General features: G+C 37.1%; 1 protein-coding gene across 4 annotated transcripts in view; it reads right to left on the bottom strand.

Annotated features, from left to right (window-relative positions):
• Positions 1 to 5,510: 5,510 nt before the first annotated feature.
• Positions 5,511 to 22,705, bottom strand: part of ATF1 (activating transcription factor 1) — a 28,041-nt gene continuing 10,846 nt past the window's right edge. For 2 of the 4 annotated variants that reach the window (XM_070937803.1, XM_070937802.1), the window contains exons 2-7: positions 16,165 to 16,287; positions 13,770 to 13,867; positions 10,982 to 11,100; positions 10,402 to 10,566; positions 7,227 to 7,386; positions 5,511 to 6,163 (exon numbers count right to left, since the gene is read on the bottom strand). In XM_070937803.1, the coding sequence (XP_070793904.1) occupies positions 6,019 to 6,163; positions 7,227 to 7,386; positions 10,402 to 10,566; positions 10,982 to 11,100; positions 13,770 to 13,867; positions 16,165 to 16,287 (810 nt within the window). In that variant the 3' untranslated portion in view covers positions 5,511 to 6,018. Of the gene's footprint in view, positions 6,164 to 7,226; positions 7,387 to 10,401; positions 10,567 to 10,981; positions 11,101 to 13,769; positions 13,868 to 16,164; positions 16,288 to 16,457; positions 16,630 to 18,677; positions 18,796 to 22,705 lie in introns of those variants that run through there. The other 2 variants (XM_070937800.1, XM_070937801.1) reach the window with 2 other exon arrangements.

Raw genomic sequence — 22,705 nt, forward strand, 5'->3', positions numbered from 1 at the left:
TCCCATGGCCAGTTTGCTGGTAGAGTTCTCCAGGCTTGGGTTGGGGGGGGCATTGGCCCAGACTCAGAGGTGACCCATGGGCACTGTACAGGGGTGGCTTCTACTTACCTTGACTACCGGTTTGCAATGGGAGTGCGCGCTTCTGCGCATGCGCAGATCACCAAATATGATGTCAGGGCAGGTGGGCGGAGCCTCCCGCCCCTTTTACTACCGGTTTGCAAGAACCAGAGAGAACCGTGAGCAACCCACTACTGGCACTGTAGCAATTACAGACCTGGTCCAACTTATTCGGGGCTCAACTCTCAGAGGAGTTCACATGTAAGATTAGGGTGGTTGTGAGATAATCTAAAGGGAGGGATACTAATACCAGTCACTTTCTATGGTTAGATCATTCCCCTTTTATCCCTGACATTCTGTATCACTGCCTTCCATTGCAGGAAGCTGGGGCCTATTCAACGAGTTAACCCCAGGTCATTGATGAACCAATGAGGTTTCAGAGGGAACTTGAGTATTTTGAGTAACTTGAGTATGAAGCTCTGGTACATCGTTCCACTGAGGTCCTAGTCAAAATTTGGAACAAGCTCAGTTATCTGGGAAGATTTGAAGTGCTTGATCCTGAGGAAATGGGCAGAGTCCTTGCTGCTGAGTGTTCGGGACCTATGTCTCCTGTTTGACCAAGTCCTCCTAGGTACTGTAGTGGCATATAGTTGGGCCCAAGCTGTGGTTAGTGATTCATTGCAGGAGGGGTGGTCTTGCCTGTCTTGAAAAGGACAGGAGTAGGCCCCTTCTCAAACGGACATCCTTGGACCCCATAAAGTTTCATTCGCTCTCCAAATTTCTGTTTTTAGGAATAATTGTTGTGTGTATTAGGCCTTCCCTGGATCCTTTTCCCCAGGGTTCAGGCCAGGTTACATTATGACATGACATTGGTCTCTATATTCTTGAAAATAAAGATTTGTTGGAAATCAGTCTTTCTCATGCTGGAAATATTTGTTTAAAAATATTATCGAGTCACCCAGCTCTGGGTAGTTCCCAATCAAAAATTTTAAAAATTAAAAGAGATAAAATCATTTTAAAATCTAAATACTCAAAAAGTTAAAACATAAAACATTAAAAACAACAAAAACCTGGCACTAATGAATGTTAAAATGCCATCATCTAAATTCCCAGCGCTTGTGGGAAAAGCCAGGTCTTTAAAGCTTACCCTATCTGACCTGCTAGGATAGGTGGGTGTGCTTAGGGAAAAACAATCTGCAGGTAGCCTGGCCTCGTGCCATTTAAAGCTGATGATGAGCACCTTGAATTGTAGTGGAAGCAAACTGCCAGTGCAGGTGTTACATGGACAAATCTAGGGGCCCCTCATTACTGTACTTGTTACTGCATTCTGGACCTGTTGAGCTTTCTGTGTAAACTGCGTTCAATGGCAGTCCCATGTAGAAAACATTGCGGTAATCCAGATAGGAGATGACCAAGGCATGAGTGACCATAGTCCAGGAATGGGCCCATCTGGCACACCAAACCTGTGCAAAGGTCTCCCTAGGCACAGCTGCCATCTGCTCTAGTAGGAGCCATGAGCCCAGGAGGACCTCCGGGGTTGAGCATTAAATGCGCACCAGCTCAATCCAGGAAAGTGCCACCCTGTCCAGAGTCAATGATGAAATATCTGATCCTGGAGTGCCATTCCATCTTGCAGGGTTAAGTTGAAGCCAGTTCCTCAGCATCCAGACTCATAACAGCCTCTGGGCACTTGACCAGCACCACCACCACACCACTTGTGTGGCTAGGGGTGGAGATACATAATTGGGTATACTGATGATACCAAACCCCATAATGACAGATGTCCTGTCCTAGTGATTGCATGTGGGTGTTTAAAAAGGATTGGTGAGAGGCTTGAGCCCAAGGCACCTTCCCATTGCAGCGCCTTAACGCTTGACCTTTCCTCTCCTAACACCACCAACTGGAACCAGTCATGGAGGAAGGAGAACCACTATAACATAGTGCTTCCCACTCCCAACCCCCAAGCTAGTCCACAAGGGTACCATGGTCAACGGTACTGAAAGCCGTCCTGAGGCCTCCAAAGGTTCTCAGATGTGGCCAATGTTGTTTCAGTGCTGTGCCCTGGCATGGATCCAGACTGAAAAAAAGTCGCTAAACTGCTTCATCCAGTGCCCTCTGTAAAAGCCATCAATTTCTCATCAGACTGTCTTGATATGTAAGGGCCATGGTGGCGCAGTGGTTAGAATGCAGTACTGCAGGCTATTTCTGCTGACTGCCGACTGCCAGCAGTTTGGCAGTTCGAGTCTCACCGGCTCAAGGTTGACTCAGCCTTCCATCCTTCTGAGGTTGGTAAAATGAGGACCCAGATTGTTGGCAATATGCTGACTCTGCACAACGCTTAGAGAGGGCTGTGCAGCACTGTGAAGCAATATATGTCTAAGTGCTATTGCTACTGCTATTCTCTAGCTAGTTAAAAAAAAATAGAACCATGCCCATACGCCTGGCTCAATTCCTGGTGAGAACATGGGAGTTTTCTTCACAGCAAAGTGGAAGTGATTGTCCATTGCTACTTTCTAGGATATTTTTTTCAACGTCCTAACAACTCTGGTCATTCCTGATGGTCCCCCATCTATGTACTAACTAGAACTGACATTATTTTTAAGGCCATTTAACAATGGAGGCTATTTAATTTCATGCAGGAAAAAAAGCATTAGCTCTTCTGACAGCCTGAACAAATTGGAAAACATTGTTTTTGATTATTTTTATTCTCGAGAGGAAAGCGTTCAACCAAATTGTTTAAAAATTAAGATTAAGAAAGTATCTTTCATCAAATTGCTAATCCACTGGACATTATTGAATTTTGCTGATACTTGCCATTGGTAGTCTTGTTAAACAGTGCATGAAATTACAGTGATGAAGAATACTGTTGCAATGCAAATCATGTTTAGTTTTGCAAAATAGTTATCATTCATCAACAGGCTGTATAAAGACGGTTTTTAAAAAGCCACTTCTTGTTCTGAAATAACATTAAATAATTATTTTAATAGTTTCTGAATACCAAGGTATTTTTTGCTATTATATTGAGACCTACATACAGCAATACTGAGCTAAGATTAGCAAAAGGTAATATAGGTATCAGATGCTATATCTTAGTGTTAAATGTCAGATGGTGTTAAATCTGAAAACTTCAATTGAACATAATAAAATTAACAAAAGCACAGAAGGGAGTCCAGCTGTATACTATACTTTAGTCTTGGTGATTGCGATCCATAGCAGAGACTAGCAACACAGGTGCTCTGTTTTATGAACAGCAGCTGTTTGCCATTTTATTCATGTGAACAATATGGCAAACCAGATTTGCGTGTGCTGGTTGGGATGATGGGTTTTTGCAGTCTTGACACTGTGTGTGTGTGTGTGTGTGTGTGTGTGTGTGCTTGCACGCATACCATACTTAGAGATTATTTTTAAAGACACAAACACGAGGCATTTTTTGATAAGCTTTATTTATTAAAAGTTTTTATAGATATATATCATAGGCATTTTTTAAAAAGAGTTCAACATTCAGGTGAGGATAAATAATTGGAAAAGTTCACGTGCACATATATATATATATATATATATACCCTTCTCTTCATAGTGCATAACTATGGAGCTCTGGTGCAAAACTAATAGTTTCGGCTACATTTCACCCTGAACATCAGCCCTCTATGCTACTTCACCACATAGCACTGGCTGCTGAAAATTACTTAGCTCCGCTTGTGCCTGCAGAAAATGGAGCCCTAAAGAGGACCTTCCAAAGATACCCATTCCCAGAATCCAATTTCTCTTTTCAGAATATTTTAACTACAGAGATGGACAATATGATGTCCTCCAGATTTATGGATCACAACTTCTCACAATCCTTTTTGTCCATCATATCAGGTTAGAATAATGTGAACTGCAGTCCTGGTAGGTATTAAATTGCCTATAGCCAACTTAGGTAATAAAAAGTGGTAAGTACTGCCCTTTCAGTCTTTAACAGAGAACAGAACCAAGAGAAGCATATGGCTTATTTTCAGAGATAGCATCTTTTTTTTAAGAGCCTCCCATTTCCAGTTATTGTTCCTTTGCTGGGGGAGGTTACATCAGATGTGTCAAGCCTATTGTACAGGTTACACATTTTTTTTGGTTATGTTTACCCCAAAACTGCAGAAATCCATGCAGCTTCTTTTCTTGTTTAGCTCTTGGAAGCTAACAGTTTTGGGAGAGAAAGGCACCATAATTTTTGTTTTAAAGTTTAATAACAATTTCCTGCACAATTTCATGGCTGTGTAGAAATATTCTGCTGCTCTGTTCTCTAAGGCATGGGGCTGCTGGTATCAGAAGGAATGATTTCATGGCATTTTCTATGGAATGATGTATCATGATAATCTCAAAATTGCCCAGATGCAGCAGTAACATATGCAGCAGTATAATAGCATCTTCTTGGCCTAAAATACGGATTGAAATGGCATAATTTTAAAGGGTATCATTGGAATGATTAAGTATTGTGGCAACAACTGTTGGCTTAACATTCACTAGGTATTCAAAATAAGTCTTTAACATTTCTTGAAAATAAGAAAGCAAAGTAACATAATTATCCCTGACAGCATCTTCATATTGAAATGATCCATGCATTTTTCTATGAACAATAGGAACCTTTCCCCCTAGAATATTCAAGAATATTTTTGTTAATCCCTACCAGATGAAAGTACACAGAAATAGGCTTTAGTTTCTCAAAAATTTCTACAAATATAAAGTTGACAATCTGAGAGAAAAATATCTGCTTTCTGAAATTGTATGTATCTAAAATACCCATATAAAAGGTAAATATTTTAACTATAAAAATATATCTGAGACCAATTCCAGCAGGATTACTTCTTTATAAAAATCAGATTTATTTTAACAAATTACTACTAGATTTACGAATATAGTCTTGAAATTATGTACTTCAATGTCTCTCTGTGTGCATTATCTTTGGTTTGTAATTTTGGTTTCTTTGTGGTATAAAATGGGCAGAGCTAAGGACCTTGGCATTTGCTCGTTGTATGCCAGGAACGGCATCTTCAAATAGCATACATGATGCACATTCATTTGAATTCATCTTTCAGACACATTTCTTACCTGTGACTAAATGCATAGGCAAAAAGTCAAGATATTCTCCAGTAGCATTTGTTCAGTTGTATAAAGCATCAAAAAAATTGGAATAACGATGATTGGTATATATTTCATGTCTTCAGGTGCCTCCAAACACAAGGAATCCATTGCTTTTATCAATACTGATAAACAGCACATTAAAAAATTAAACTGTCTGCCTTTGAAATCATATGCATGGTCTCAAGAAATTATAGTGCAGCTTAGAATTTCCAATCTGAAGGAAAAAATATGTATAAAAACTGAACAGCCTTCTTATCTGAGGACTGTTCCAGGTATACAAAAAATACAGAAGTGGCCTTGTGCACTAATATGACAAAAGCAAATAGAAACCACACAACTGAGAACTCTGAATGCATGGATTTGAAGCTTACGGACTCTGCATAAACCAAAACATATGAATGCTCATTGCAGATGTGCAGTTCATTGCTTGTCAATTTACATGCACAGATCTAGTATGATGGGTTAAAGAATAAACATGAATATACCCTGATTAAACATGTTAATAGACCTTTACAGCTGATGGCAGTCTTAGCTTCTCTGCAATTTAACTGCAATCAAAAGTTAACAAGCATTTAAAATTAAACTACAGCTCATGAAATTCAATCGCTCGATTGACAGAAGGTACGTATCCATATAGCCTGATTTAATCAAGATTCCAGTTGTGCCAGAGGAATGCTTCTTCACACCATTTCATGCTTTCTTTTGGTACTCTGCCATGCAACAATTTCAAATAACATTTTAAGAGTCTTTAAGTTGTAGAATTTGAAGAGATTTTTGACCTTTCATTTTAATTTTTTAAAAATCAAATCCCCCTGATATTCGTGAAAAAGCTTCTACCTTCTTTTCTTACACGCTTTTATGGCAATAAAGATCTTTTAAAGTTTTTAGTTCTTCAATTAAAGTTTTGTTCTGGTTTTCAAGGACTGCAACTCGATTTTCAAGGCATTTAACATATTCTTTTTTCTTTCTACGGCATTCTCGAGCAGCTTCTCTGAAATCCGAAAGCAAAAATGTTAATTACGATACAAAACTCAAAATATTTTACAAACATCCCATTTTTGCTTAGAGAAGATGGTGGCCATTAACTTTTTTTTTCTTTAAATGATGTCCAGGATATTTCCCTTGCCAGGTAAGTATAGTTTAGTCATTCTAGAGTGCTCTGTATTGTGATAAGACATGGTCTGCCATGTACTAACCTTTATGCTCCCCTAAATCCATCTTATGCTCCTATTCCTCCTTTTAGATTCCTTTTTGTTTTATGTATATACTTTTATTCTATACCTTTTAGCTTTTTATTATTTTTTAGCCTTTGATGATTTTTTTTGTGTTTTTAATTGACAGTACCCTTCCCTCCTTATGCTGATATGGCTATAATAAAAATCTGATTTAATTCTTTTAACTAAATTTTGAAATAAATGCTGAGCATTTTTCAATATTTTATACTAAATAAAATAAATTGTCAAGACTGTCTACAGTTAAATTAGTCCAAGAAAAAGCAAGGTACTGCAACTATGTATAAATATGCTCTAATACTAAGGAACAAAATAACTATGTCCACTGAATATAGCCTCAAACCCACATAAGGATAGTCTGAAAATATATATATATATTTTTTAAAAGGATAGTCTGAAGCCTATTTAGGATTTTACTTCAGAAATTTGACACATTAAAAAGCACAGAGTAGAAGTTCAAATGATCCATCAGTATACGGTATATATGATGGAATGTTTCACAATAATTTTTCATTATGAAGAACAAGTGAAAAAGCTAAGGCTCCTAGGGGGATGCTTTAAATTTATTTTTCAAGAATCTTGTTTTCTTACTTATTTATTAAAAACAAAATTCTTTTCTCCTTATTTCTTGAAATAAGGCATTTTTAAATGAAGGTATTTCCCACTCCAAAATAAAGTGAAATTGGGGGGAAAAAGCAGGCAATATAAACAAGCACTTAGTTAGAAGGGAATAATATTCCTTAGGCAAGATAAAAGGCTGAAGCCTAATGGTAATCTCTGTGCATAAGATCTCTTTTCAGAACATAAGTGGAAAGTAAATACCTATTTTTCATCAGCCTTATTTCTCGTTTCAGTTGGGGATCATCTGTTTTGGTTGACTGAGATGTCAAGGACACAGGCGTTGTCATCACAACTGTTTGTGGAAGGGAAGTGGTGGTGGGTGTCCTGCGTAATTGGTAGGCCTGCATATCTCCAGATGCAGCTGTTAAGGAATCAGAGTAGAGCACACGATAAAGCAGTGATTCTTAAACACTGAAATACTGCTACTTCCACCCTCCAAATAAAACTAATGATTCCACTAGGTTTAGGGTTGGGCAAGAAATAAATATACCATATTTAGTGGTGGTTTTTGAGAATAAAGGCAAATGCTGACAAGGATGGACTCTGTACGTGGGAAGAGAAAGTGGAAAATTGCAAAACTTGTGGAATTAATCAAAAAGTATGATTATATAATTGGTTAGGATTAATTGTTTAATGGTTCAGGCATTAGAGACTGAACCATTAAACAATTAATCCTAACCAATTATATAATCATACTAGTTAAGACTGCCTAAATGACAGAAAATAATACGCTTATCTTAATAGCAAATACCCATTTTCTACAATAACAGATTTTACTGCACCACCCATTCTAGGGGAAGAATTAAAAGCAGCTTTCTGCTTTTTAGCAGAAAGATTTCTCCTCCTGTGGGAGGAGAAATTTTGAAAAAAGTAAGGTAGGAATAAAGAAGAGATCTTCTCCTCATTCTTTCTTGTAACTGCCTGGATAGGCTAGGTGGCCTGTCCCTGCTACAGGAAGCGGACCTTCATTGTAAGTCTAATACACTAACTTCTACAGTGAGACATACTAGCGACATTTTTGGGATTGAAGTTTTCAGGAGAAGGGTCCTGAGTTTTGCCAGAAACTCTTTTCAGTAGATCCTCTTCTTAGAGGAAATTTGTGAAGAGTCATATTGCAATAGCATTTAGATTTATATACTGCTTCACAGTGCTTTACAGCCCTCTCTAGGTGGTTTACAGAGTCAGCATATTTCTCCCCAACAATCTGGGTCCTCACTTTACCCACCTTGGAAGGATGGAAGGCTGAGTCAACCTTGGGCCTGGTGAGATTCGATTTGCCAAATTGCAGGCAGTCAGCAGAAGTAGCCTGCAGTACTGCACTCTAATCACTGAGGCACCGCAGCTAATATAAATTAAGTTTGCAGTAATGAATAAATATGAACTCAGAAGGCCAGGTGACAAACCTACAAAGATCTCTCAAGAAAGTATTTGAAGTTTGAATGAACTCTTTACATTCACCACTAAACATTCTCCTGAAGATTTTTCTCTGTCTGCTATAAACACTTTTGCACATGATTGGCATGGATTCCAACCTACAGAAGCCTCAGATGTTATTTTGGTGAACACTGTATAATACCAGTCCATTTTGTAAGATAATAAAGAAAGGAGTTACAAGTACATAGAAATTATTGGGAGAGTGGGTGAGATTCTTCAAAAGCTTTCTCATCCCTTGCTTCTTTTTAACCTGGAAATAATGGTAACCAAATGGGAAGACTTTTCATGTAAAGGTGATGTTCCAGATCTGAACTTGAAGTCAGTTCACAGAGTAGTGCTCTGAACTGGGATTGTTGCTTCACTTATGAAAATCCAAGAAAACTCTTGATGAAAACGAGCAGGTAAGCTTCTGGCATGTTTATCACAGTTTAAAAGATTTTTAGATAATGATTTCTGTCATGCACCTCAGTAATTTCCATTCTGCAGATTCAATGGCTAATAGAATTGTTTAGTGGTCTGAGGTCCAGGATGACATGCTAAGCTCCAGTTTTTACTCACTTGAACAGAAATAGGGAGAATAGATCCTCCATTCTTTTATGCCAATGTCAACTAGGTGATATATTACCACCTTCATTCTATGGGGAAAGAAGGGGAAAGGCCACATGGGACATCTGTCAGTTTCAGAGGGAATGCCATCATACTGGACCTAGCTAGACCAGCTCCATCCCCAACATTTTTCATCCCCAACATCCTCTGCTGACTGACATGGTCCATCACATAAGAGCTCCAAGTGGCCCCAATATGGTAATCTTATGTTCTTCCTTTGCCGTATCGGAAATGGGAAGCAGGAGATGCATGTATTTACCCTTAGTAAATATCTCTTTGCAGGAGGGCATAGAGAGGGAAGCTCTCTGCTTCTGAACTCATCTGGTACCTCTATTTCACCTGTTAATCAGCACTGGTGGAAAGGCCGCCTGAATGGTTTGTATTCATCAGCAGTGGTCCTGGCAGTTACCAGGAATTTGTAGAGGAGGTCGTCCTCTAGATACAACTACAATACCAAGGCTATCTGGTGTTTCCAACAACCAGCAGTTGGACGTTGGATGGATCGTCCCCATGATTTCTTTCTGCTTCTGGCCTATTCATTGGGCTGAGCTGCCTTCCCTGGTGCTCTCTTTGGCAGGAGAAAGCCTTGGAAGTCCCAGCACACGATTACCGTGCTTATCAACATGAAGCCCATTTCATTTAACCTCTGTGACATTCTCTTCTATTATTGCTGTTGCTGCTTTTCTTCCCAGCTTATTTGAAGCCAAAAGAAAAAAAATATCTACCTTGTCTTCAGAAGACAAGGTTAGGGTTAAAGGGAGGCTTTTCCTTCATCAGAGTGAGGATTTAACCCTTTCCTGCCAACCCTACATCCAGGTGACCAAAAAAAGACAAAGGAAAGAAAACAGCTAACCTGTATAGTCCTGGTCAGAAGGATGGCTGGCACAATTGGAACAAAGGAAAGCCAAAATTGGGAAAAGAGCTAAATTCTCTTAGACAAGTGGCAACATAACAATTCTAAGCCCTTTTCACAAAGCAACTGGGAGAATAGTATCTTCTACAGGTTGCCCTTCTTTCATTGTAGGAATACATTTTAGTTGCCAAAGCTAAATATTATGATCAATTTCTGCTAATAAGTTAAGGAAGGGATTTGGGAGTTGTACCAAAGCTTTAAGTGTACTGGAAATTGCCCAACCTTGCCATAAATGGACGTTTAATGAACTGGTAGTAATATTTATTTATTTATGTCCTGCCCATCCTCCTCCTATTTCTCCCACAACAACCCTGTGAGGTAGATTAGACTGAGAGATAGAGAGAGTGAGTGAGTGATTGGTCCAAGGTCACCCAACCGGCTTTCAGAGATTAATGGTTTGAATTATTTAAAGTGGATACTTACTTTGCACCACTACCTGATTACTTGGTACCAGTATCTGCTGGCCATCAGATGTCTGCACATACTGCAATAGCGGAGTCCCAGTAGCATTTGTGAAGGTCTGTAAGCCCTGCACACTCTCAGCACCTGGACTGCTCAGCTGTAACGGTCCATTTGGGGCAATGGCAACTTCAAAACCAGACAGAACGGAAGAGGGAAGATGCTGAATAGTGCATAGCATAAGATAATCTATTATAAGCAAGAAAATTTCTTTTCTTTTGGGCAGTCCCACAGGAATATTCCATTAAATATAGTCTCTTGCCTAAAAATAGGTAATAAAGTAATCTTCGACTGACAAGTACATTTAAAAACATTTTCTCAAAGCTGGATTGTTGGATTACATGCTTTGAATGAATAAATATTTAGTATGAAAAAAAATTACGATTTTTAACTCATAATAAATAATGGTTGAATTAAAAACATTTCCAAAATTATTGCTTTGTTTTTCTGATAATAAATAATTTTGGAAGGGATTGTAATTCTAAATTAGAATCATGGGTGCTGGCAACCTATCCAGTGTAGAAGTTTATTAATTAATACATACTATATTGACCAGTGCTGGTCTGATAAACAGGTGTAGTGACAGGCACTGAAGTGACAATAGCATTCGACTCATCTTTCCTATCCCTTGTGTCTTCAGAAGAAAGATCGTTCAAGATTTTTCTATAAAAAAGCAACACAATGTATATAATGCTGGAAGAAACAAAAACCATGCTGAATAAATAGCTACATTATTATTATATTAATTATTACGATATGTACAATTTTAGGCAGTTTCTTTTTTCACATTCAAGAGAAGCAGAGCCCAATATTTTGTGGCCTTATAAGACTAAAAACTTTTCATTAAAGTGATTGCTAGAGATGCATATTTTTGAATTCTTTTGCCTTGAATATGTTATAGAAAGGTACAATAAATGTAATAAAAAGATTGAAGGTGGATATTCTATAAAAGACAGCATTTGCTTGGGAAGCAGTATTAAAACCTAGATTCCATGAAAATATCCTAACAGATAGCTGGAAAAGTCTAAGTAGCCTCAGAAGCAGACTGAAGTTCTTGCACAAGCTCACAGGCAAACTTGGTAGTTGTGAGATACTGCTGTATAGTGTTGTTGTTGCATACCCCTCATCTTTTCCAGAGAACTTAAAGAGCAACCATGAGGGAGGGCATGGCTTCTCTAAGTTTATCATCACAATAGTCCTGAGCCAGGTAAAGCTCAGAGAGAGAAGGGCCTGACAAAACTCACCCAGTGGACACAGTAGTTGGGTTTTCTTGACACACATCAAACAATTTACTATATTACACTGACTCCCTGAAATTCATGTTTTAGATACAAAACAAATAGGCAAACTGTAGCTGTTGGCTCCAGAAAATACAGGATCCTTAACCAGTAGCAACAGCAATAAGACTTATATACCGCTTCACAGTGCTTTACAGCCTCCTCTAAAGTAGTTTACAGAGTCAGCATATTGCCCCCATCAATATGGATCCTCATTTTACTGCCCTTGGAAGGATGGAAGGCTGTCGACCTTGAACCAGTTAGGACTCAACTCCTGGCAGTCAGCAGAATCAGCCTGCAATACTGCATTCTAATCACTGTGCCATCATGCCACCAATTAGCCAGAACATCAGCTATGTGGCTCTCAGACATTAAAATATTTCCCTCACATGATTTAGGTCTTCACAGAATGAAACAAACATTTGGAATGAATGAATGTTTGGTTCTAAACATGGTTTTTTATATTTTCATCCAACCAAACCTTGAACAGTCTGCAAGGACAGCACCGTACATAGCGATGACATGGTAAATGACTAAGATGGTTCTGGGTTCCCCCCCACCCCCCAAGAAAGGCCACAACAATCACATAAGATAACACTGATGAAGATCATTCTCAATCCCTGTAGTAATATGGCCAGCTAGAGACAAAGTTCCAGCAGTGGGAAGAGATCCAGAAGAAAATCCCTTCTCTCTTCTACATTATCTGCTTATTTGCTTTCAATCACAAACACATACTCAAAACAAGATTTAGAAAATGGAACATGAAGAATAGCAGTCTTGTTTTTTTTCCTTTTAAGTCAGAGTTTTGATATGAGTTTCTCAGAGGCTTCAATGTAAATGCTGAAGGACGGAAATAAAATCTAACTCCATAATGCACTATACTTAAGCTTACTATTCAGGAAAAGTTCTAGAGAAATTTGCAATGTTCAATACTCAGAATGGCACCTATTGCATTTTCCTACTGTAGAACAAAGATTGTTGTGCAAAAGAATTCATCTTCTATCAGGGACTTTTTTATCAGGAAGTACTACAATCTAGGCTTGTACAAAGACTGTCACCTTGAAATGTTCTAACCTCAAAATAGTTGAAAGTTCTGAACATGAAACAAAACAATGTGTTTTGAAAGTTTTGCTGAAACCATGAAAGAAAAACACATAGAGTTTTATTGACTATTCCAAACACTGCAACTGGGCTATTCTTACATCCTGTGGCTGGGCTGCTTTTTTCAAACCTTTCTCAGCCTTTCTAGAAGCAGGGAACAAAAAGTGTTGTTAATGCCACTAAGGCTGTATAATTTAAGAATTACTATTACAATGGTGATTTAGTTAGTTTGATGGTTGTTTGGTTTGACATTCTTATGCTATTTTATAATACTAATATGCATGCAGTTAAGAAACACTAGAAGTCTTTTAATAACTTTTTATTTCTTTTGTCGCCAGCAGTTACTTCTCTGCAACCATCTGGAAAGAACCACAACACAGAACTTTTGTTACATTTAGGGCTGCAAAGTTGCAAAAAATAAAAATGCCTACAGAACGTTGGCCAAGATCAAATCATTAAGAAAACTTAATAGGGAAGCAACTGTCAAAAATAAGTGACACTGGTGGAGTCATTTAAATATAAATAATAATCAGAAGAGTTTTTAAAAACTTAAATTCTTTTAAATGTTTGCAAATATCTTAAATATCTGGCAAATAATTGATTTTGTGGAGCTGTGAAAGGAGCTGATTTTAAACACTAATTTAAAGAAACTTATTGGTTCTTTCTATTGAGAGGCTTCTTAAAAAAAATGACACTATCTAATCAGTCTTTTGCAGTTAGTGAAATTGATGTGCTCGTAATTTCCTAAGGGAATTTATCCATTCCAAAAATTATTTTAAAACTATGTCCCTGGCCATTTCTTGTTGCCATTTGGCTAGAATAGATGAGGCCAAAAGAATTGGTATTCTTCCATGTTTTTGTCCAAAGAATCCAAATTTGCCAGGAAATATTATTTTCCATAATAATTCTAGTACAGATCTGAGAAGAAATTATATTTTGGTATAAAAGAGAGACCTGTAAGATGGACGGCGTGCTAAGAGACCTCTTGCTTTTTGGGAAGAGTCCATGCTATCCGAAGAATCTTGTGAATCCTCATTCTCTGATAATGACACCTGAAAGAAATCAACTGTCATTTTGTTGAATGTTATATGAGACAAAATGATGTACCATTTCTTCTATGTCAGGTATAACCATTAAAATTTAAGAAATGACAGCAGCCTTTCAAAAATTTACAGAAAAAAAAATTCTATGATTAGGGTAAATAAATGTATTCAAAAAAAGTGTTATTTGTTTTTTAAACTAGAAACTGGACTGTAAAATATTTATGGATTCCAATCACTTTATGTGTAGATCCAAAGGAAAAAGATTGGAGCTGTCTCATGTTGATCAAATAAACAAACAAAAAAGATTTAAAACAAATTACAGTTATATTGCAATACAGTATTAGCATTTAAAGAAGGTACAATTATTTTCCCCAATAATTTTATTAAAGATTATAATAAACAAGTAAAATGTATACAACTATGTAATAAAGAAATTAAAAAGTGCATAAAAAGAAAAAAAAAAAAGGAAACCTCCTCTTTCATCCACAGCAAGTATAATCAATATTAAGAACTTATCACTATCTCTTAAAGTAAAATCAATGATCTCTTCATTCCATATATCATCCCAGTTTTTATAAACTCATCTCTAAAAATTCATCTCTCCCTATTAAATGACAAGCATCCAGTAAGGATTATCAGAAATAACTTCATAAATATTACAAATTGTATCTATTGCACCCAATCTGAATCCTTCCTTTTCCCTTTAAACAAATCCCCATTTCCTCTCTTCAAATAATCAAAATTCAGTCCTACTCAAAAAACAATTAAAACATTGTCAGAAATAACCATTGTCAAGAAGCCATCAAACATCCCCCCAAATAACAAACCCATTATTTTAATCTTGGTCAAATAAACAAATTTTGTATTTTTTTCTTTCTGCAAATAATCTTTAAATTCTTCAATGAAAGTTCTAGCACCTGCCTTCATATACTCTCCCGTTATTTCAAAATTCTTGTTTTCATTTTTATCAAGTCCCCTTTGTACTTCCAATATAGCAACTCCTGTAAAACCTTCTTGTAAATTCAATATAAGGAAACACTCCAGATCACTCATCTGGTTTGCTATTAGTACTTTTTCAATTATTGAACCATTATCTTTTACTTATAAATCCATTTTTTCCATCTTCTTGTAAGCTGTAATTTTTAATTCAACTTGTAAATCAGTTTCAGTTCAATTTTTAAATAATTTTATTAATTTTCTAAAAATATTTTATATATATTATGGAGTTAAGGCAAAAAATTGGAAAGAGGAATTTGCAAGAGAATAAAAAAAGAAAAAAATAGGAGGATAACTTTCAGTTTTTCTCAATACAATTACAAATATAAAATACATTAACCTCTTGATATAAAATTCAATAATATAATATTATTAATATAATAATATAATCAACAATTATAATCATCAGATCCCAAAATTAATATAGCATTTCTTTGAATTTCCAGAAAAAAGTCCAAAAGTGATTTCACACAGAAACAAAGTTAGACAAAAACTTTTCTTTAATCAAGGTGGTTAATTTCGCCAGCCAGTTCCATTAACTTCACTATCCATTCTTCCATTGGGGCAATTTGTAAGTCTTTCCATCTCTGTGCAAGTCTTGCGGCAGTTATCATATATAAAAACAAAGTCCCATGTTTTTTTTCTCCCAATGCTTATCCATCAAACCTAAAAGAAAAATCTCTGGTTTCAATTGTACATTTGTTTTAAAAAATTTGTGGATTAAAGTACATATTTATTCCAATAACTCTTAACCTTCTTATATGTTCAAAGGTGATAAAAGGTACCTTCGGAGTGATTATGTTTCCAACATATGTTTGACCCACCATTATACATCTCTGATAATTTATTAGGTATTGTTGTTGATCAGTCACTAAGTTGTGTCCAACTCTTCACGATTCTATGGACCAAAGCATGACAGGCCCTCCCCTGTCCTCCTCTATATCCCAGAGTTTGCCCAAATTCATATTCATTGCATCAATGAATCTATCTAACCGTCTCATCCTCTGCTGTCTCCTCTTCTCATTAGGTGGACAAAGCATTTGAGCTTATATTGTTATAAATCAACCAACCAATAAATAAATGTTCACTTTTATAAATAATGCAATAAACCATCAAATTGCTTATATAGACTTGTGTTATTTAAGTTTTATTTCTGTACTGCAAAATATATATATACATGAAAGTTGTCCATAAACTCACCAGAATTCAAGCTTGACTCAAGGGGAACTTTTTTTTATATATATGAAATGTATAAATACAAACTTTTAGTAAAAGCTGAAAATAGCTACATATGGATATGAACAATGTACCTGTACTGATTGTCCTTGTGGTGAGTGAATCACAGAGGAGGTCTGAGCTGTATGAATGACTCCTTGGACATGATCTCCAGAAAGATGTACCACTGTTAGTGGAGTTGGACCTCTAAGAGACATCTAAGAGAAAGAAGTAGTTTAGTATCCATATTCACGATCAATGGAATGGATAATAATAAATAAACTCTCTTATGTAAATAACATTTCAGTTGAGACATAACAGAGTTTAATGTTAGTTTATTATTTTTTATTTTATTTTATTTGTTAAATTTATTTGCTACCTATCTCACCATGGGTTACTCTAGGACAGGGTTCCCCAACCCCCGGTCCGTGGACCGGCACCGTGCCACAGCATGGCAACAAACGGGCTGCACAAACAAGCCAAGTCCCATCCACAGGATACAGGCAGCACGCAACACCACCCCCCTTCCGGTCCATAGAAAAGCCTTTCTTCACAGAACTGGTCCCTGGTGCCCAAAAGGTTGGAGGCCGCTGCTCTAGGAGGCTTAATAATAAAAAGGAAGTTAAGGAAAGGAATGCAAAGAGAAGTAAAATAATAGAACAATAAAATAAACATTGACAAAGGAACACAACAAGATAATGCATCAATATGATAACCAAAAAGATGGATGGTTATGGAGCAGAGAGCAAGGAGGGGGAGGGGGAATTTGCCTTCAATTTAGCAGCCACCTCCAGAGACTTAATGTTCATTAAGTCAGGCCATGCAGATTGAAACATTGAAAAAAACCCAGTTAAACAAATTTAATTCTGAGAATGCATTCTAAGAACTATATGTACATCAGATATCTTCAATTGTCATCCTTGCCAGTTTTCAGTATTTGCTAATCTCGTTTACTAAATCCAATAGCTTACTTAAACTCCATTTTTCGAAAAGCAAACAAAAATGTATCCATAGTTTCATACAGAAACTCTTCCTGAAAATCATTACACACAGGGAAACATAAAAATATCAACTTGTTCCCACATTCCTGAGTTTTAGGAAGCAATCAAAGTCAACCGGACTTTTAGGGGGATATGTGTATACAACTTTCTGGGTTTTTATGGCTCCTTGGCATAGAAATATTTTATTATTACTGTGTTCAATTCATGTATATTAATGTTTGTTTTTAATCTGGCTCTATTTTTTTAGTTGTTGTAATCCTGTTAACCCATGGTAGAGATATAAATTGCTCATAGCCATCCATAAATTATAAGCCTAGCATTATAAGCCTAGTAAAATTATAAAAACAAGAAAAATATAACCACTTGCTTAAGTTTCACAGATACTATTGTTGTGCTGCTGTTTAAACTGTTTTAGGTAAGAATTTCTTAATTTTAAAGAATTTGCAGCAGGCACTAAAACACTTATTTTAGAATGAGCAAATATAAATAGTGCACCTCTATTCTATTCAAACTATCTTAAGCACATGAATAATCTCCATAAAAAGAAGTGGAGACAATACAATGTCAGTGCTTTGTGTTACATTATTTGTGATGAATTATTATTTTCCTCCTGACATATTTGCTGAAGGCCTTAACAGATGGCAGAACCTAGCCAACTCTAGATGATTTCAGAAAATTAAATAGGACTGGCCTGGTAATACTTGAACAAGAAAATCTTATTAGAAAGTTGAAGAAGAAAATAAAGGTAAACCTGTACTGTTGCCAAAAAAAATTACATGGATGTCACCATGTTTAAACAGGAGGTTGGACTATAAAGCCTGTAAAAGCCCTTCTGACCTTATGATTCTATGTAATTTTATTAATTATGCAAAGAAGTAGATCGTTTCTTGGGAGCAAATATTTTTAAACAACTATCACAATAATTACAATTCAATTTTTAGGCTTAGCATATTTATAATTCTGATATTTGAAGACATCTTTTCAGAAATATTTTAAATTAAAAACTTAGGTTTTTAAAAGCATTGGATATACTCAACAATATTTCAAAGAAAACCAATTCTCCATTTCACTGATAAACTAGTTCAGATGGACCAGAACTAGATAGACCTTCTAAAATTAATAGGGAATGAGAATTCAGATATTATGGGGTGTGCAAATATATTATAGAATATGGAGGGTCCTTGGTGCTCTCTGAGCTTGCTTGTTTTCTGGCAGATGTTTCATTACCCTAACTTGGTAACACAATAAGTACTACAATAGTAAGGAGTGCTGTTTGCTGTCAGTTTATATTCTGGTGACTTGCTAGTCTGTGTGGGTGGGGTTGATTTTAAGAGATTCTTTGGTTGGGCTGTTTTCTGATGTCTCTTTGGAAGTTTCTTATTTGGGGTATTGTTTACTTGATTGTTGGTTTGACGTTAACCTTGGTTATTGTAGTATATCTGTATATATTTTGAGTTTTCTTCTGGAAGCATATGATTACCTAAAACTCTTTGAGATCGTATACATACTTATTGAAGCTATTTAGAAAGCAAACATCAGAAAGGAAAACTCTGCAGTAGCCTACTTAAAACTCCTTCATGGGTCTAGTCATAGGTAGCTATTTTTACCTGTTGAGAAACATGAGAAAGTTGAGCTTCCTGTAGAGCGGTGCCTTGTAAAGATGCTACTTGTGGAGATGTTGATGAATTGTTATTATTGCTTTTGGGCACCTCGTCCATAATCAATCTATAATATATTGAAGATAGACAATATGCATAATTAGTTAAAAGAAATTGATACCTCTTCAAAATCTATCATATTCAGCTATGCTGTGAAATAGGATATGGTGTCAAGAATGTTAATATAGATCAGAGGTGTCAAACTCAATTGCATTGAGGGTCGCATCAGAGTTGTTTGACCTTGGGGGGCTGGGATGGCCATGACCAGCTTGACATCACCCATGTCAGGGGTGCCTGTAGTGACCCGAGCGCTCTGCCAGTGAAAACGGACTACCGAGCTTCATTTTTGGCTGTGACAGCCTCCTGCAATCCTCTGCCAGGGAAAACGGAGCTTGGGAGAGCTGCACATGGCCCTCCCAAACTCCATTTTTGCTGGCAAAAGCACCACGGGCCGGTCCTTCACTGTTTCCAGGGCGGCCCTGTGGACCAGATCTAAGCACCCCATGGGCTGGATCTGGCCCTTGGGCCTTCAGTTTGAAACCCCTGATATAGATAATTCAGGGATATGAACCTGGCTAAACAGCACATACTGAAACCAATGGAACTTATAGAAATACAAGTACTTTAAAGCTACAAATGTATACTTATTAAATGTGAATAAAATCCACTACACTCAGTAAGTCTGAATAAAAAGTATAAAGAGCCTGGATAGCTCTGCAGACAAAGGCACTGTAATTTAACACCAGCTGTCTGCAATTAAAATAAGTTCGAATCTTGCCAAGCTCAAGGTTGACTCAGCCTTCCATCCTTTCTAAGGTAGGTAAATTGAGCACCCAGTTTGTGGGGGCAATAAGGTGACTTTGTATAAAATATACAAAAGTATGAAGGCTATTGCTTAACGCATTGTAAGCCGCCCTGAGTCTCCGGAGAAGGGTGGCATATAAATCAAATTAAAAAAAAAAAAAAAGAATTAGGTACTTTCAACTTTCACTTCCATTGCTGCTATATCTTTCTAGATTTTCAAAATATGTAATGCATTTTCACTGAACCAGATGGACCAGTTTTCAGAATCTGAGGCAATGTTTCTTTTAAAATATTTTATAAGTTGTTTAGACTATAAAGCATGGGTGTCAAACTTGCATCGTCACATTGTCATGTGATGTATCGTGACTTTCCCCTCCTTCGCTAAACCAGGGGTGAGCATGGCCAGTGCATGACGCATCCGGTCCAGTTTGATACCCCTGCTATAAATTGATCAGCAGCTGTTTACTACGGTGTGTTACAATTATATATTCCTAATTATTCACATGTTCAGGACTGACTTCTTGTCATATATGTTCTAATATGGGTGTCCTCCTGGATTCACGGCTGTCTTTAGAAGGACATATGATGGCTGTGGCCAGGGGGGCCTTCTATCAGGTTCGCCTGATGCGCCAGTTGCGCTCCTTTCTGGATCAGGACTCCTTATGCACAGTCACCCATGCCCTCGTCACGTCTTGCCTGGATTACTCTAATGCTCTGTACATGGGGCACCCTTTGAGGTGCACCTGGAGGCTCCAACTGGTCCAGAATGCAGCCACGTGGGTGATCATGGGAGCCATAGGGCGCTCCCACGTAACACCTCTCCTGCGCGAGCTGCACTGGCTCCCAGTGGTCTTCAGGGTGCGCTTCAAGGTGTTGGTTCTCACCTTTAAAGCGCTCCATGGCATAGGGCCGGGATACCTGCGAGACCGTCTGCTGTTACTGATTACCTCCCTCCGGCCAGTACGCTCGCACAGAGAGGGCCTCCTCAGGGTGCCGTCGGCCAAGCAATGTCAGCTGGCGGCCCCCAGGGGGAGAGCCTTCTCTGTGGGGGCACCCAATCTGTGGAATAAGCTACCTCCTGGAATACGACTGATCCCGGACCTCTGCGCTTTCCGAAAGGCCCTGAAGACTTATTTATTCCAGCAAGCTGGCCTAGCTTAAAATGGTTTTAATGGGGTTTTTAAATTTTCGATTTTATTGATTCTGGGTTTTAAATTGGGAACTTTCGGTTTTGTAGATCTGGGATTTTAAATTGGAAATGCCGATGATTTAATTTATTTTTAGTTTTTTCTTAACTTTTGTATTATATGTGTTTTAAGTTTGGCTGTTCACCGCCCTGAGTTCCCTTGGGGAGAAGGGCGGTATACAAGTTGAATAAATAAATAAATAAATAAATAAATAAATAAATAAATAAATAAATAAATAAATAAATAAAATTTTATACTGGATGCATAAAAAATATTTCTATTTTAAAAAAATATCAAACTATGTACCAAAATATATTTAGTATCACCACCATTTGATATTACAGGTAGTCCTTGTTTAATGACACTAAATTGGGATGGGAAATTCAGGAGATCTGTAGTGGCTCAGTGGTTAGAATGCAGTACTGCAGGCTAACTCACTGCAAACTCCAGGAGTTCGATTCTGACCGGCTCAAGGTTGATTCAGCCTTCCATCCTTCAGAGGTGGGTAAAACGGGGACTCAGATTGTTGGGGGTAATAGGCTGACTCTGTCAACCACTTAGAAAGGGCTGTAAAGCACTGTCAAGTGGTATATAGGTCTAAGTGCTATTGCTATTTTGTCATTTCCTCCAGGAAATGACAAGGAAATGACAAAAAGGGAAAAAGAGTAAGATAAAGAAGATAGCTTCTATCTTTGTATGCTTTAGAACTTTCTGTATCTGTATTGTTGTACCTGCAGTTAAGTAGTATTGCCTAGTCAACTGTGCTACTGTATACAAAGTATTTAAATAAAAATACCCCCAAAGCATTCAAGTTCACTTACCAGCTCTGAGCATATTACAAAATATTTCAAGTAGTTGCAAAAACTTGCCTGATAAACTGGAAAAAAAAATCTCAGTGTGACTCACTGATCTTTCCCTGCTGAATCCAACCACAGGAGCTTAGTCTTGAAAGTATGCCGAGTATAAAAAGTCAACCCTCAGAAGATTCCATTCCCATCCACCACCATAAAATTCTTCAATTAATATCAGGTAGTGGACATAAAGTGACGGCTAACTGTATACCACTCCCGTATTTTCAGAACAATACTTTTTATTCCAACAACAGAATCATTCCATAGATATTATTTCCAAATTTTAAACTAAATTTGCAAGGCTATGCAACAGTACAAAAAGAAAAAAAAAACTAGGAAAAAGGCTTCTAATATTCCTGTAAGTGATAATATAAGATAGATAAGCAGAAAAAGATACCCTTAAGCATAAAGAAGAAACAAATGGAATGCATGAAAAAAGAATGCATAAACATAAGAAGGATCCAGGTAAATATGTTATTTCTTGTCTGGCACTGAACTACAATTAAAAAATGTTTCTGGAGAATATTGGGAATAAGGGATCATAACAAGCAAGCCTTTTAACATAAGATGGGCAGTATATAGTGTCTTTGTTATAGTAGGTTTAGGTGGTATCTTCTACAGATGAATGCAGCTGAGGTAATCTAAAATCTTAACACAATTCATGTGAGGTTTTATCAAAAAAATAACTAGCTCCCAGTCTGTTTTCAATCTTCTTTAGTATGGAACAAATTTTAAGAGACTAATAGTTTGCCTATCAGCTGTAAGATTGTGTTTTGTTTTTTTTTTAAAGCCACTCTCAGGTCCCCCACATGCTTCAGCACAATTATTGTACATCCATGCAAGACGTGTGATTGAAATAGACAATCAAGAACTGATTTCCTTGTCTTCTTAATGTACCATCACACCCTCATAAGATGTGTTTACAGTAATTAATCAATGATTTATGAACATGAACTTTTAATGAAGGTAGTCAAAAGTACAAAACCCTGAAATATTACTTATTGCTTTTTCTTCCAGTTTAGGCTGGGAGATTCCACAGTAACCTGGAGGTTCGGCTCTTATATTCCATGTGCAAGTTAAAAGGTTGCGCCAATGGAGCATAACTTCGGAGAATGGACTGGAGTATCTTGAAAGA

This window comes from Pituophis catenifer, unplaced genomic scaffold (genome assembly GCF_029215685.1).
Source record: "Pituophis catenifer annectens isolate HBS135680 unplaced genomic scaffold, rPitCat1.0.hap2 SCAF_2, whole genome shotgun sequence".
In the NCBI taxonomy this organism is placed as follows: Eukaryota; Metazoa; Chordata; class Lepidosauria; order Squamata; family Colubridae; genus Pituophis; species Pituophis catenifer.